We start from the raw sequence: 15,568 nt of genomic DNA on the forward strand, positions 1-15,568 counted from the left end.
AAGTGACCAAGAAAATACTTGTATACCACAATTTCATAACAATATCAAAGCAGTTTACAACGATCATATATACACAATAAAACCACATAAAGATCTTACAGGGCTGGATATTTCTTCCCTTCCTTTGATGGTAGCTCCTTCGGCTTGTTTACAGAAATTCAAAGGATGCACTGCAGCTAGTAAAAGAGCTTTTCTTAAGTAAATGTCCACTGTGCTTTACATCCTAGCCAGAAGTAAGCCCCAGAGTTCAAAAGAGCTTACTCCCATGGAAATATGCATAGGATAGCAGTCTTAGAGGAATATGGTGAAATTTGTAAACCATCAGTACTATCATGGGAATGCAGCAACTTTCTCCACTCTTCAAAAACAGGCCTTTCATCATTTTAATTGAATTTTTGGCGTATTCTAAAAACCCTAATGAACCCTAAATGAAGGATTTTACATGCCAAAGGGTTCATCATAAATTCTGGTTTTTAAAAAAGTCTAGAACAGCTTTTACAAGCACTGTATAAGCAGAGTTTCACAGTGATCTAACTTTAAAAGTTGCAACTAACAGCATAGCCTGTGAAAATTCATGACACAGGAGTTTTTCTTTAAGGTGTCGCAGGACTTTCACTTCTTCAAAAACTCATCACTAACTGGTCCAGCTAATTATTATTAACGGGGACAGGGCAGTTATACATTGGGAATATTATGCCTGAGTTTTGTCAGCTACTCCAGCTCTTGGTCCATCTCCTGGTTCAATTTAAAATGTTGGTTTTAACTTTAAGAGCCCTAAATGGCTTGGGATTTAGTTACCAGAAGGGCACATACTCAGTCCTGATCATCATCTTTTCAAACACAGCTCTGAATGTCACCATCAAATGATTTTTGGTAGCGGCACTCTGCTTCCCGGAATGGTTGCCTGGCACCATCTTTGTGGTCTTCCGAGCCTTTTAAATAACATGCATCTCATTGTCTGGCTTCATTTAAAAACATGTTTTTTGTTGTTGTTGTTGTTGTTTACTTTTAATAAAGTTTATTGTTTTATGTTGTATTTTTATTGTTGTATCTGTTTTGTGAGCCACCTATAAAACGTATTTAAATATAAGACATAAATATTTGAGCCTAATATAATATATTTGCAAAAGCAAAAAAAGCCATAAAAATGGAAATAACACAGTTAAAAGCTTAAAAAATGAATCATGGTTTCAAAGTTTTTAGAAAGCCATATGCTCATTAACATAGATAAAGCCGACATTATTAATATATCCATACAGTCAGAAGAAACTGGAATCTATTCTGAAAATGCATATAAATGTTTTGGCAGTGTCATGGTGGAATTGGACATCATAGATAATAAACGTTGACTACCAGGGGCAGCCAGTATTTTCTGGAATGCTGTAGATGTAGCTATATAAATGCTGTGCATTGTTTCTCTTGATACACATGATTAGGACAGTCAAGCGAAAATTCAAAATAAATCTCTACTTGCAGTGCCAATTAATGTGTGGCAACTCCCCTATGACTCTGCAAAGCCTGTGAAAACTTAAAACTAGCATTCTGTTCTCTTCCGGCTGCTGTTCCCATGACAACAGCTCTCTAAATCACAGAAAACAGGTCAGGTTTTTAAAACTACCCCCAGTTTCCCCCGCTAGTTTTATACTAACCAACCTGTTTAAGATCATCAGAGGACTTGTTGCCATAGCAGCTGCGGGAGACAGTGGAAAAAAGAAGAAGACCATTATGTTTTCAGAGGGACAACAGAGAGGCAGCTGCCTATATACTTGCAACTTCCCGCCTCATCATCTCTTCCCCCGTCCTATTTTTAAATCTCATCTGTAAATCTCTCTAAGGTGTGTGTATCCTCATTACTTTTCAATTTTAAATCCAGTATCCAAACACTCCGAGGAAAGGTGTAGACTCCCATGCCCTAAATTTAGCCTGGAGATGAAGATCCCAGTGCTATTAAAACAAATTTACAAGCCATGGTCCCTCACGAATCATTTTTGTACATATATACTGAAGAATGCTAAATATAAGTTACTTTCCATACTGTTTGCACTAGAGCTGGTCTACTTTCTCACTGTCAGTTGGTTTTGGAACCCTAAAATGGGAGAAGGAGGCCAGCAAAATGTGATTTCTTCCATTTCATTTCGGGAGCAGGGGGTGGGTGGGAAGGAAAGCTTCTTAATTTACTTCATTTTATATCTGCAGGTTGTGCAGCAAAGCAGTAGATAAGCTCTGGTCCACCACAGTCACAGTCTTTCCTTCTCAGGGTGTCACATAATGATATATAAATTATTTTAAAGATTAAATAAATAAAGTGTTGTTCCTTTAGCATCTTTCCCAGAGGCACCCGAGGAAGACAAGATGGCAAGCAGTTTTAACTGCTACTGCCATAGTACCAAAGTTGCCAGTATAGTGACACCTTTTACTTAAAGACAGAGAGAAATATAAGCATCCTCCCCACGCCTTGAAACTATTTTAAGCTCGATTTACAGTTAACTACCTTTAAGTAAGAGTGGCAAAGGGGGGGGGCAACCATTTTGATCCATCCAAAATACTTCAACACAGAAAATGGGATTCGCCTCTCACCTGCATAACTTTAAAAAGATCTGGAGCCATAATATTTTACATTTGGTGCCAGAGTATGGTCTGAAGGTACATGAGGCTACCACCTTGATGAAGCTAAGCAGGTCAAAGTCTGGATAGTTCTACTTTGGGTTCCATGACAGAAGAATGGCAAGATATTAATGTAATACAATACAAATAAATGCATCAAGTGGGGACTACTAGTTTCTGGGAGCCAAGAGGAGGGAAGCAAATTCTGGCAAATACTGAGGGCCTTCTCGGTAGTGGCGCCTACTCTGTGGAATGGCCTCCCATCAGATGTCAAGGAAATAAACAACTACCTGACTTTTAGAAAACATCTGAAGACAGCCCTGTTTAGGGAAGCTTTTAAAGTTTGATGTTTTATCGTGTTTCGCTCAGAGTGGCTGGGGAAACCCAGCCAGATGGGCGGGGTATAAATAATAATAAGTAGTTGTTGTTGTTGTTGTTGTTGGTTTGCGAAGCTACATTAAAGAATGGTTAGAGAATAATGTTCCCTCCAAGCTCCCAATGCATTCTTATGGGAGACGTGGTGATTCTGATCCAAGCCTTTAACAGTGTAAGCACTATGTATTAACAACCACTTAACTGGTACTATCCCAGTATAGTAATTCATATTACCGTATTATAAACCTTTTAAACTGGGGTGGTATTGTTTTTGTTACTATGTATTAATATTTTCATGTTTTTATATTGTAAACCACCCTGTGATCCTTGGATGAAGGGTGGTAAATGAATGAATGAATGAATGAATGATTGGGCTACAGATTCTATGTTATGTGGATTCATAATATGTTTTTAAATGTATATATCCAACACACACACAGCAACAATTAATAAAAGCAAAACTAATTCAGCTAGAACACACCCAATGTTGTACATAATTAAATTTAAAAAGCACAAGTTCATTTAAAATGTAAATTATCTTAGAACTAGGCTCATGCTAGTCAAATTGCCTGAAGTCCAAAACCCAAATCACACTGATGCGTAGGGGGTGGGGGTGGGGAGCTATGAAATATCTGGTCTGGTCTAGTTACAAACATTTCAAAGCTGTCCCTGAACTCAGAAGGCTACTGAGCTATGTGCATGAGATGTATTAATATGAACAATTAGTTACCAAGGCAACAAAGACAAATATAACTGCTGCTTCATCACACTATTCTCACCATTTTATTTTATTCATTAGAGTCCTCAAACTATTCATGAATTATGAACCTGTTATGCAACTAAACAGATGTTAACAGAGCTGGCCAGCAACCTTCACAACCTACCGATTCTCCTAAGAGTCAATTCACTCCAAAAACCGTTCTAGCTTGTCTTATGCGCCCAAGGCCTTGTTTTCATTTAATCTTGATGTTCTAGGAAAGATAGCATTCCTGAACTTGGGGTTGAATCTTAAAAGAAGCAGGAAAGGACTGTGAAATTTGTTGCAGGGAAACCTGCCTTATCTCATAAGTGAGCAAGGAAACACATGAGATGGAGTGAAAAGGGAATCCAAAGTTTATTTCTGCACAATAGTTTGGTCCAGCGGGATCACACTTCAAAGACTGGACCCCAAACACACCTACAAGCAATCTTTTATAAACATCCCATTCCCTAACGCGCAATCAGAGCCCATGAGTCCTGTCTTTCCCTTATATGGTAAGCAAGCTTAGGCTATGCTGTTGGCCTGTGATTGGTTCCCTTTTGCCGCACAGCAGAGCGTGCGCACTGAGTCGTGGCCTCTATGTCTACATATCAAATGCCTAGCTTCCTGTACTGTCTCATTCCCCCCCCCCCTTTCAAGCTATGGTGCAAACAAATCATCACCTATAGCTTGATCCTCAGTAGGCAAGCTTTTATACATCAAATGCGATTTTCTAGATGTTGTAGCTTCTACAGTAGATTCTATCATGCGCCTAAGGGCCTGTAGAAACAAAGGTATAATACATGGCAGAATCAACAAAAAAAACATAACCAATAATCCTCCTATCAAGGTTTTCAGGGCTCCCATCCAGGGAAGCCATGAAGACAACCAATCCAGATTCCAGCCTTCCCAAGTCTGTACTGGAACATGGGCTACTGCTTCCATATGATCAGCTAGATCACCATTATCAGATATGTTGAAACAACAAACATCTTTTGTTAAATTCAGTGCGTTACACATCCCGCCCTGTTTGACCAGGACATAATTCAGGCCCATTTTGAGTTGCAGAATGGCAGTTCATCTAATTGTGGAGCCACCACCCGCAGAGCCTGATAGTGTTGGTGACTATTTCCACTACAGCCTGCAGCCTAATGATGCGGTTCAGATTATAAACAGGCTCCTGGAGCCCCACTACCAATTCATGAGGGTTCTGGAGGCCAACCATTAGTCCCATACCAACTTTGAGCCGAGCCTCCAGCTACCGTCTCTATGACCCCTGCCGCATTCTGGATAGTTCTCCTCCTTCGGTGGGTCAGATAAAGGAGAACCCACATGGGGGGAAGAAGGGTGGCTAGATAACAAGCCCCATGCCAACTGGGGGGAACTTCCTTATATGTTCACTGTCTGCACACCCACCACAGAAAAGAGGCATTCCCTCGGAAGGTAACTCTGGCTTCAAATATGACCTTGTGGGTGACTCTGCCTCTTGGGCAAGTCCTGGTAGTGCTATTGATATCTCCACTACGATTCCAACAGATTTTCCAAACGTGGCTCAATAATTTTGGACATCTATAATAATCAAATGTTTTGGGTGTGGTTCCCACATGTCCAGTTGTTAACATCATGGCGCCAACAACTGTGGGTGCATGACAAAACTCCCCCCTCCCAGTGCTGTTTTGAGTCTTCTTCTGGCGCACACACAGCCCACCTTTTAAAGGCTCCACTCTAATTCTTTGCCGTTATACATTGGGGGCCATTCTTTGATGTTCCCTTTGGTGAATCCCACATCCAATACTAATCCAGTGGCGTTTTTCTCCTGTTGGTTGCTACCTCTTCTGCTATTTCTGCCCATTTATTATCTTTTGCCAACTTTCCCCACTGCTCATTTTCTCCACCTCCTTCCACCTTATAGAGAAGAATAAAACTACAATACAGAGTAAAATGAAAATGAGGAGACAAGCATCTTGCTTCCATTCTTCCCCTGTGCGTTGATAGCTAGCGTCCGGAGTGACTACTGCAGAAGGTCATCGCTCTCACGGTGCCCGTGACCCAGTCAGCTCCCGGTGTGACTAGGTACAAGGGGTTTCCTTGTCAAGATTACCTTTAAATCAGTTTCTGGATGTTGGGCACATGACCATGTGCCTTCAGCTCTCTTGATATGTGTGTGGTGGATCCAGGGCGCAATCCCCTCTACCCTTACTGCTGTTGGTGAGGTCAATAAGACAACACATGAGCCAGACCAGCGTGGTTCAAGCGGGTTTTCTCTCCACTCTTTGACCCACATTCGTCACCGGGCTGGAATGGGTGCACAGGCTAATGGGGGTGCACTCAATGGTCCACCTGTGGAGAAAATACATGACACTGGAGAGAGACTACACTTGCTTCTTTAGCACATGGTCACTCCATTCCATTAATCCATAATATAAGGGCTGAATAACAGGTGGCGGACTGCCATTGTTGTTGTTGTTTAGTCGTTTAGTCGTGTCCGACTCTTCGTGACCCCATGGACCATAGCACGCCAGGCACTCCTGTCTTGGACTGCCTCCCGCAGTTTGGTCAAACTCATGTTCGTAGCTTCGAGAACACTGTCCAACCATCTTGTCCTCTGTCGTCCCCTTTTCCTAGTGCCCTCAATCTTACCCAACATCAGGGTCTTTTCCAAGGATTCTTCTCTTCTCATGAGGTGGCCAAAGTATTGGAGCCTCAGCTTCACGATCTGTGCATACATCAATTCAAAAGGCGAGACCTTTAATTTTCCCTTAGGGGCACACCTAATGCGGAATAGGGCAAAGGGCAACACTTTAAATGAGTTTCATCGCACAGTTAGGCTAGTTGAGTCTTTATAGTCTGATTCATGCGTTCGCTTTTTCTCGAACTCTGGGACCTCCAGGTCAATCACATCTCCCAGTGGGGTCCCATCCACCTTCTCTCTAGTTGCTTGGTGTCCAACCTCCACGCCACTGGCCTCGTCCTCTTCCTCTCACTATAATTCTTCTATCTCTCACTGAGCCACGTCCTCCTCTTCCTCCGCGTTCCCCTCTCGGGCATTCATTCTTCCAGTGTCCTTCTTCTCAGCATATAGCGCATTGGTTCGGGCCTAAGCCCCCCCTTTGCCAACCTCCTTTTGCTCCCCAGCCTCCTTGGTATGTGGGAAGTCTGGCTATTATGGCCGTTGCCAATAAATCCATTTCCCTTTTCATCTTTCTTGCTGCTTCCCTTTTCTCTTCCAAATCTCTGTTCATATATACTTTCCAAGCTACTGCCACCAACTGTTCTGTATTCATTCCAGCGAATCCTTCTAGCTTCTGAAGCTTCCTTCTAATGTCTGGTGCACTTTGCTTCACAAAACTCATATTCACCATTATGCGGTTTTCAGGAGCCTCTGGGTCTAATGGTGTATAGGTCCTATAGGCTTCATAAAGTCTCTCCAGGAAGGTGCCCGGAGACTCATCTGTTCTCTGTATGATTTCCCCCACCTTGTTAATATTCTGTGCTCCAGCTTTCAAGACTTCTATTATGGCCTGGCGGTGTCGATCAAGCCTCCTTCTTTCCCCCCCTTCATTGGGATCCCAATGGGGGTCTTGATTTGGATAATTCTCCGCCACCCAGGCCTGTGTGTTGGCCACCCCATGCCTCTCTGCTTCTCGCTTGAGCCATTCCTGTGCTTGTTGATCGACTCTTTGCGTTTCCTCAGTACTAAGAAAGGTCATCAGTAATTGCCTGCAGACCGCCCAAGTGGGATAATATATTTCCATAATTGAACTAATCAAATCCGTTGTGGCTTTTCAGAATAGGGTGGGATATGTGTTTTCCAGTTCAATAGATCCATGTATGAGAATGGGGTTGTTGGATTAGGCACTTCCTTTAAGAGGAAGATTCTTGCCCCTGGGATCTTGTTGCATGGACTGCCCAAGGGTTCCAGTGCCGCCGCACTCGGTTTGGGATCCAAGCGGAGACCATATTCTGAATTTTCTCGTCGCCCTTCCTTTTCAGTTTGCTCTGCCGCCCCTGTAGTCCCAGCCTCTTTTTGTTCGTTATCACCCGATCCTTCCTTTCCTTTAAGTAGTTTTGGATAAATGGGGGCATAGGGAGGGAGTTGCTCCCAATGTTCCTGGTCAGGGTCAGCTAGGATAGCAGGGGCTGTAGGCTGTAAGAAGGATTAAGGATTAAACACATAGCAGGTAACTTCAGAAATGTGTGTTGCTAAACAGCCATCAAACCCTGTACAGCTTACTTCTGAATATATCTGCCTAGGACTGGGAATATGGCCCCACAAAGGAAGGCAACTATCAACAGAAACAGTTGCCCACCTCTTGTATAGTGTTATGTGTGTAAGCCTATATATGCCCTGGATCTGCGCGCGCACACACACACACACAGTGCAACATGGCTATAAGATCAGAAGCTTTTGCTTCTGCTTTTAAACTAAATTTATCTACCACAGGTTTTTTTAAAAGTTGTGCAGAAACGTGTTTACAGAAATCATTGCATTTTTAAATTCATTAGGGTAATGGAAGCTAAGATTAATACAGTAAGACTCTAATAAAATACCAATTTACATTGTTTCTGAGATTTCTATCTAAATGCTGTATATTATCCTTAATCATTTTAATGATTAAATCATGTTATTCTATTACCTAATCAGCTGTCACATTTAACGTTTGTAGTGCTAATTAAATACTTGCTATTTGCAATGTCATCGTTTTGCAGTGATTGTTATGTTTTAATGTATTTGTTGTTCTAAGAATACATTAAAGAATCATGCCTTTTAGTAACAGATGGCTTTTTTATAAAAAAAAATGCTCAAGGCATCAAAAGTGTACTTAAACAACAGTGTAATGCCGACACATGATATGCACGTTCTGTGTTTAATGTTAAACAATCTGGATACCAGACCTGTTTGGTAGTAAGTTTAGCAAAGGCAGGAATCTTTCCTTTGGCACTGATATAAAATGCATTTGCCTTCTCTATTTGAATTATTCTACGCAGAGAGAAAAACAGGCACTTCACTTAACATGCAGATGCAGTTAAGATAATTGATTCAATCATCACTGATGAGGCTTTTAACAGTTATCTTTCTAAATTAAATCAATTCCTAATACTAATGCCTGCGTTTTGAGCCATTACAAAAACTTATCTCTTTTGGGGAATGTAGACTCTCATTCATCTGTTAGAAAAATAATGCAAAATTTAGTAACTTTAATTAAAGATTGTGCTTTTTAAATAATACCATACTAATTTATGATCTAGCTAGCACGATGACTGTTTTATTTTTCAGCAGCTTTTAGAGTATAGATTAGGTGGTATTCCTTTATCATTTTAAAGCAGTAAGCAGATGGGGAGACAATCTCTGCTCGACAAATACAATCCTAAAAGGCAGGCAAAAGAACATCAAGATACTTGCAATTAAGTTTTCTTTCAACCCCCATACTGCTATCACCGATGTCCAATCCTCTGAACTGACTCCTATGCTTGCACTCAGAGGTGCCAGCTTCTCTGGATGATTGAGGGGGCCCAATGCAATGTCCTGACGTCACATGCACGACATCATGTGACATTGCAAGGACCCAGGGGGGAGAGCCCAACACCCTCTGAACACTGAAGGGGCCCAGCACCCTAAAGAAATAATAATAATGATGTCCCCAAGTGTCTCAACCGTCAGGAGCTGGTGCCTATTCTTTCACTTAGGTGATCCCGGGTTAAACTCAATCCTTCATTTTTAGAAAGAATGAGGATATTGACCCCTGTAATGGTCCGACAAGAATTAAACTTGTATCTTGCTAAGAGCAGCTACGTTGTCCTAAAATAACACTGGATGCTGATTCATTTTTTACATTTTGGAATTTAAACTGCTACCCTATTCTTTTAGAACACACAAAATTAGTCATTCCTGATTGCATTCACTGATAAAATCCTTAACTAGGTCCCATTAAGGCAAAATCCAACAGAGATAGAACAGAGTTCCTTAGAACTAAAAGTTATCCATTATTTATAATTTTCATGAATTACTTAAAGACTGTATGTCAGCAATCTAAAAAATTGATGTCAATTTTAGAAAAGCATGAAATGCATGCTCCACAATAAGTTATCCTTTAACAAGCGTCAGTACCTATAGCCAATAATATGAATAACATTTCCCAAAGCAAACAACTGGAGAGAATAATTGAATTTTCCACATAGTGTACTACTCAGAACACCTACAACGATAATTACAATCTGTCGGATCAGACAAAGAGCTACAAAGTGTGATGGTTAAAATAACTGATAACAAAATCTATATACTTCATGCATGACTATTGCTATCACACAAAAATAGATAATACTTCTTACACCGGTTTAACTCAATTTTCTAATGGGTGGCCTTAATGTATACTCCCATACAGTTAAGGTGGACAATACAAGTAAAATATTGATCAATTAAGTTAGCTTAAAGATGCAGATACAACAAACATTTGCCTGGTTAACACACTGAAAAGTATGTGTTTGTTTTTACACTAAAAAGTGTGTACAGAAAACATTCAGCAGGATAGAAGAGACAGTCCTATGATTGAGTGCAAGTGAAACTGAAACAGGGTCTAATAAGCAGCTAATCATAGGATGTTCACAAACATCCTAAATGGCTGAGAATGAAGAGTCAGATTCATTAGTTATTTCAGTGGTGACAAAGAGAGAAAAACTGCTGGATCACAAAGGTTTCACATACCAAATAAAGAATTTTATCAAAAAGCTGCAGTTTGCTATTCAGAGAAGATGGGAGGTGCTGTCAGAGACAAGAAACCAAAAAGATAAACTAGGCGACTTCTACATTGCTGGTTCAAGTTCATTTTACAATATGTAATTTTGCATGCACATTGGGAGAATGCACACAGTGGCCAAGACAAGTCTCTAATAGTACAGAAAATGATAAAGGGAAGGACCACTAAACTGCAGAACATGGAATTCACAGTCTGAAAAACCCTACAATGCATCCTGGATCAGTGTTTGAAACTCCCATTGTTCTAGGCACATTTTGCAACAGGGAATTTCATTAGGGCGAGCAGTTTCTGAGCTCTGGGCATAGTACTGCAACTAAGATTTCAGATTAAAACAGCAGAGTGGAAGGAAAGGTGGACTTTTTTCTGCCTCCCCACTTCCAGCTACTCTCTGAAGACTGGAGAAGAGACCCTCTAACACTGTCCTGGTTTGTGCTATGTAGGTGGCCATATTCCTAAGAGATTGCTACACTGCTAAGAATTCTGTACAGTGTTCATGTTTGCAGACCACAGTTAGAATTACTACACCATGCAAAGATACCAGGAAAGCAAACTGTACAGCGGTACTTACAAAATCAAAATCACCATCTTGAGGAACCTTCCAGTTATCAGGAAAGACATTCTTCGATATATGGTAAGATTCATGCATATTCTGGTTGCAGTTTTCATGGCTTTTATTCTTGGAATCCTGTTTATCAAAGTAGTCCATAAAAGAAGGTCGCTGAGCCTGTGGTGATGTTGCATTTCCTAGTATGAAAATTAGAAGGCTGTGGTTAAAATTTAAAAGAGAAAAGCAGTAAGTTCCAAGTAAATTGTGTTTATAACAGAGCTGCACAAAAGATACCAATAGGCAGGGTTAATGTTTGTTTCCTAGCGATCACAGGATAGGGTGATGGTTAAAATAACTGATAGGGTGACAGGGCAAACAAGAAAGAGGTATGTATTCAGAGTGACAGAAACCTAATAAAATACCACTGTGATGCAAATGAGTGCAAAAAAGTGGCTTACGGCTCAGTTAACTCAGGATACATCTACAGAATTAAACATTGAAGACTGGCTGATAATCATCCAATACGGTGGGATTCAGGGATGGATTTTTCCATGGTGGTCTTATAACTGCCTGCTTTAGGCATGCTGGCACCCTGCCTTGTTGTAAGGAGAGGCATTGACCTTCTCCCTTCACCCACTCAGCCAGTCCCCTGCTGACTCTTTCGATGAGCCAGAAAGGGCAAGGATCAAGCACACATGTGGTAGCTCTCACATTTCCAAGGTTCCTGTCCACATCCTCAGGTTGTACAAATTGAAAAGTATCCATTAACACCAGACTAAGGTTGTATCCAACAGCATGTGGGGGAAGTTCCATTCCTCTCCTCTGCTTCATATGTCCCCCCAAATCTGCTCTAGAGGGGCTCCCAATCCCCCAGAGCAGATTTTGAGGGCATGCCCGGAGCAGGGAGAGTGGAGAGGGCTTTCACGTCCTTTCCAGAAGTATGTTGCATTAGCAGAGCTGCAACATGGGATACAACCCCAATATCCCCTCTTACAAGTGGGACAATTCAATGAGAACATTCTAAAAAATGCAGAGATGCAGATCAATCACATTACAACTATGCTAAAAATTTACAATTCAGTCTTTGTAAATAACTGCATTGCCAGGATTTTTGCTTCTTATAGTTAAGTTTATGGCTTTACAAGCCATATTCACGGGACAAAAAAAAATGTCTACTTTACCTAAAGAAAAAGAACCAACTAAGAATATCAAATTTGTGTATCAAACTGTATAGCAAAGTCAAGAGGACCATAGAGAGCAGGAGCCAATAGCAGCATCCTCCATATGTTGTGAACTACAACTTCCATAATTCCTGATCTTTGACTGTGTTGCCAGAGCCTGATGGGAGTTGATAGCCCACAACAGCTGTTGGGCACTACACTGGCTACCCTTCCATAGAGTAAGGGCAATTATCTCTTAAGGAAAGGGAATCCTAGGCGCATGAGGAAACTGTAATAAATTGGTCTGACACATGTTATAAGGTAATCTTACAAACTATTTAAGTGATCGTTTGGAATACAGCTTTGGTAGGAACAGCTAAACATTGCTGCAGGAAAGGAAAGTCATGCCTCACTAACTTCTTGATATTCATTCCTATTACTACAATAATCCACAAGAGAATTGCACTGACATCACTTGATTAGATGCTCAGAAAATGCAGAAGTTCCACATTAAAGGATAATCTCTAACTTGCAGAGTTTCACAATCATTTGCAGAATTGGCTGATTACGATCTTAAGCATAGCTTGGGAGAAAGATTAAGCATTTTCAACTCCAAAGACGCTTCCAGATACAAAGTAAAGAAAGAAAGAAAGAAAGAAAGAAAAGAAAGAAAACCAACATTTATAGAGTCCCTACCTGCACCTTGAAACTGTATTGCTAATTTCCCCAAAATGTGTTAAAATGTTGCTACACTTTGCTAGATATAATGGAGAAGGGTTATAGTTTAGGTTCTCTCTCTCTAGCACAGGGTTGTCAACCTGGTCCTTACCACCCACTAGTGGGCGTTTTAGGATTCCAGGTGAGTGTTGGGGGGTTCTACGGCACAAGCTGAATCCTCCTTCTATCGAGCACTGGTGGGCGGTAGGGAAGTTTTACCATCAAGAAAGATGCATTAGTGGGTGGTAGGTATAAAAAGCTTGACTACCCCTGCTCTAGCATTTCCATTTAAAAGGACTGCAGACTGCAGGGATGGGAAAGATCACCACTGGAGACCTTAGAGAGCCACTCAAGGTCAGAATAGTTTGTACTGTGCTAGATGGGCAAATGGATGGACTCAAAATAAAAAAATGTGAAATCAAATAACACAATTCTTGTTGCCAGAGATGTCACCTTGACATGATCTTAATCCTATGCCCTTGAAGAAGGCCATCATCAACTGAAAACACATTGGATATTTTATCAAGATTATATTAATTTTATAAAGGTTTGCCTTTTAGTGCTGTTGTGAGATTTCCCCTCACATTTTTCTCTGGCACACAAAAGCAGCCACTTTGGGGGGAGCTGGGGGGAAACACAAAAAGACTCTAACCCTAAAAGGTGGGAGAATGAAAATCATTGTGGAGAAATGCCTTATGAAAACAGAAAATTGTATGAGAACTAGCAAGCATATTTAGTAAGGATGTGGGCTTTCCAAATTAAAGCCAGATGAAACTGTAGAAAAGCAAGGGCAGGTCAGTCAAACTGTACCACCATAGAAGGACTCTTGTGCCCACTTGATTTTCCAGACTTCCAGGTTCTGTTTTCGTGTATTGATATAGTGCATCCCTTTCTCACCAACAGCTGATTTCTTGGCTTTAGTGTTTACCCACACAAGCCCCTACTCCTGAAAAAATATAAGGCCAGAAAACACAATGCTATTTATTGCTAGGCTGTGTATTAAAATGTTAGGTTAGAATGTCAAGCTTTGTTTTGTTCCAGATCTCAGCTTTATTTGGGCACAAGTCCCTATTTGTTGGGGGGAAATATGTTTTTACTTATTTTTTTGTCATAGCGCCCAGGGGCCTCCAAGCATGGGCGCCTATAAATAAAAAACTTATTATTGTTACTTATTTTGTCCTTGAGCAGGAAAATAGAAAGATGAGGGAAATATATATACAAAATCTAACGTTAGCAAAGTTTTAAAAGATGTCGGGTAGTTTTGCATTGCTAGGAGAAGAAGAAAATTCCCCCTCTGTCTAAACACATTTATTTCTGCAGTTGTGTGGCTTGCTGCAAAAAAAACCATCTTAGAATGTGTCACCCAAAAATCTACACATTTTAAGCAATCTCAAAGGGAGATCTGGCCCAAACTAAATCCCAGTATGTATGGGGCTACTCCTCCCTTAGTAACATTGGAAACCATTGTTGTAAAGCTCTCTGATTTTTTTATGATAGAGCAGTATACAAAGACCACCAGATCATAGGTCCCTCCAAATGCATCATCTATAAGTCGCCTTTTGCTTCTCCTAGAATACAATTAATTCCAACATGAGGAATAAAAATGCTTTCCCCCACTCATTTCTGAACCCACCCTATTCCTGTGACTGTGATTTGTTTTAACTTTTTAATGTTGCATTTTTTTATTATTGCAACATGCCCAGGGACCTGCTGGTGAAGGGTGGATAATTGGTTTAACAACAACAACACCACCACAGTACTGGGCTGAGAAAAATCAATCCTGCATTACTAGTGGAGTAGAATGAATGTTTTTAAGGAATATTTAGGGTTAGCAACTCTGCAGATTTATCAGTCACAGCGTTTCACATCTTCATTGCATCCTATAAGAGCTACATTAAGAGACAGAAAACAAACAGATACAGAGGGCTGCCAGTGAATAATAATATAATCAGGATGGATAAAAATCAATGATTTAAAAAAAAATCAAAAAAATCAGATTTTTTTTTATTTAAATCAATTCTTTTGATTTAAATCAGATTTTTTTAAATAAAATGCTTTTTGAGGAAAATATATTACTATCCAAAGGTTATTCCTTCATGAAATAAAGATTAGTTTTTTAATTATGTAGAATAAGGTTGTATATGTTTAATTTTTGGGGTAAATAAATTCCATTAATCCATTCACAATGTCATGCTCTTCCAGAGGTTTTTGTTAAGATTATTGGGCAGTTTCTCTGCCTACAAGATATTATCACAGATGCTTGGTTTACTTTTGCAGTTCTCAAAACTGAATTTGACTCAACAGAGATCACATGCCTCTTCTTCACAGCAAAAATGTTATAACATGAACAGAGTTGAGAAAAAGACCTTAATCCTATTGTTCAACAAACCTATGAATACAGAAACAACCCCTTCAGTGCTAAATTTCAAGAAGTTCAGTGAATAGAATAGAAACAATATTTTTCTGATTGTTTGGAATGGACAGTATTTATGTTTTTCATGTGTAAGATGGGCTGACAGTCTAAATTTCTTAAAATATATATATTTTGTTTTTGTTTAGCCAAATTAGTTAACAAGCATGGATGTTTGTTTAAGCAAATAACATATGCTGTAATGTTATTGTTTCAGTTGAATAAATCTGTTTAAATCGTTATTATTAAGGTAATGATTAT

At 40.1% G+C, this 15,568-nt stretch overlaps 1 protein-coding gene across 2 annotated transcripts in view; it reads right to left on the reverse strand.

Moving 5' to 3' along the window:
- Positions 1-15,568, reverse strand: part of STK3 (serine/threonine kinase 3) — a 111,695-nt gene that overhangs the window by 37,243 nt on the left and 58,884 nt on the right. The window contains exons 10-11 of one of the 2 annotated variants that reach the window (XM_035126142.3): positions 11,042-11,217; positions 6,932-7,865 (exon numbers count right to left, since the gene is read on the reverse strand). In XM_035126142.3, coding sequence (XP_034982033.2) covers positions 7,485-7,865; positions 11,042-11,217 — 557 coding nt within the window. In that variant the 3' untranslated portion in view covers positions 6,932-7,484. Of the gene's footprint in view, positions 1-6,931; positions 7,866-11,041; positions 11,218-15,568 lie in introns of those variants that run through there. The other variant, XM_035126143.3, reaches the window with a different exon arrangement.

The sequence above is a fragment of the Zootoca vivipara genome, chromosome 8 (genome assembly GCF_965207765.1).
Source record: "Zootoca vivipara chromosome 8, rZooViv2.hap1.1, whole genome shotgun sequence".
Taxonomy (NCBI): Eukaryota; Metazoa; Chordata; class Lepidosauria; order Squamata; family Lacertidae; genus Zootoca; species Zootoca vivipara.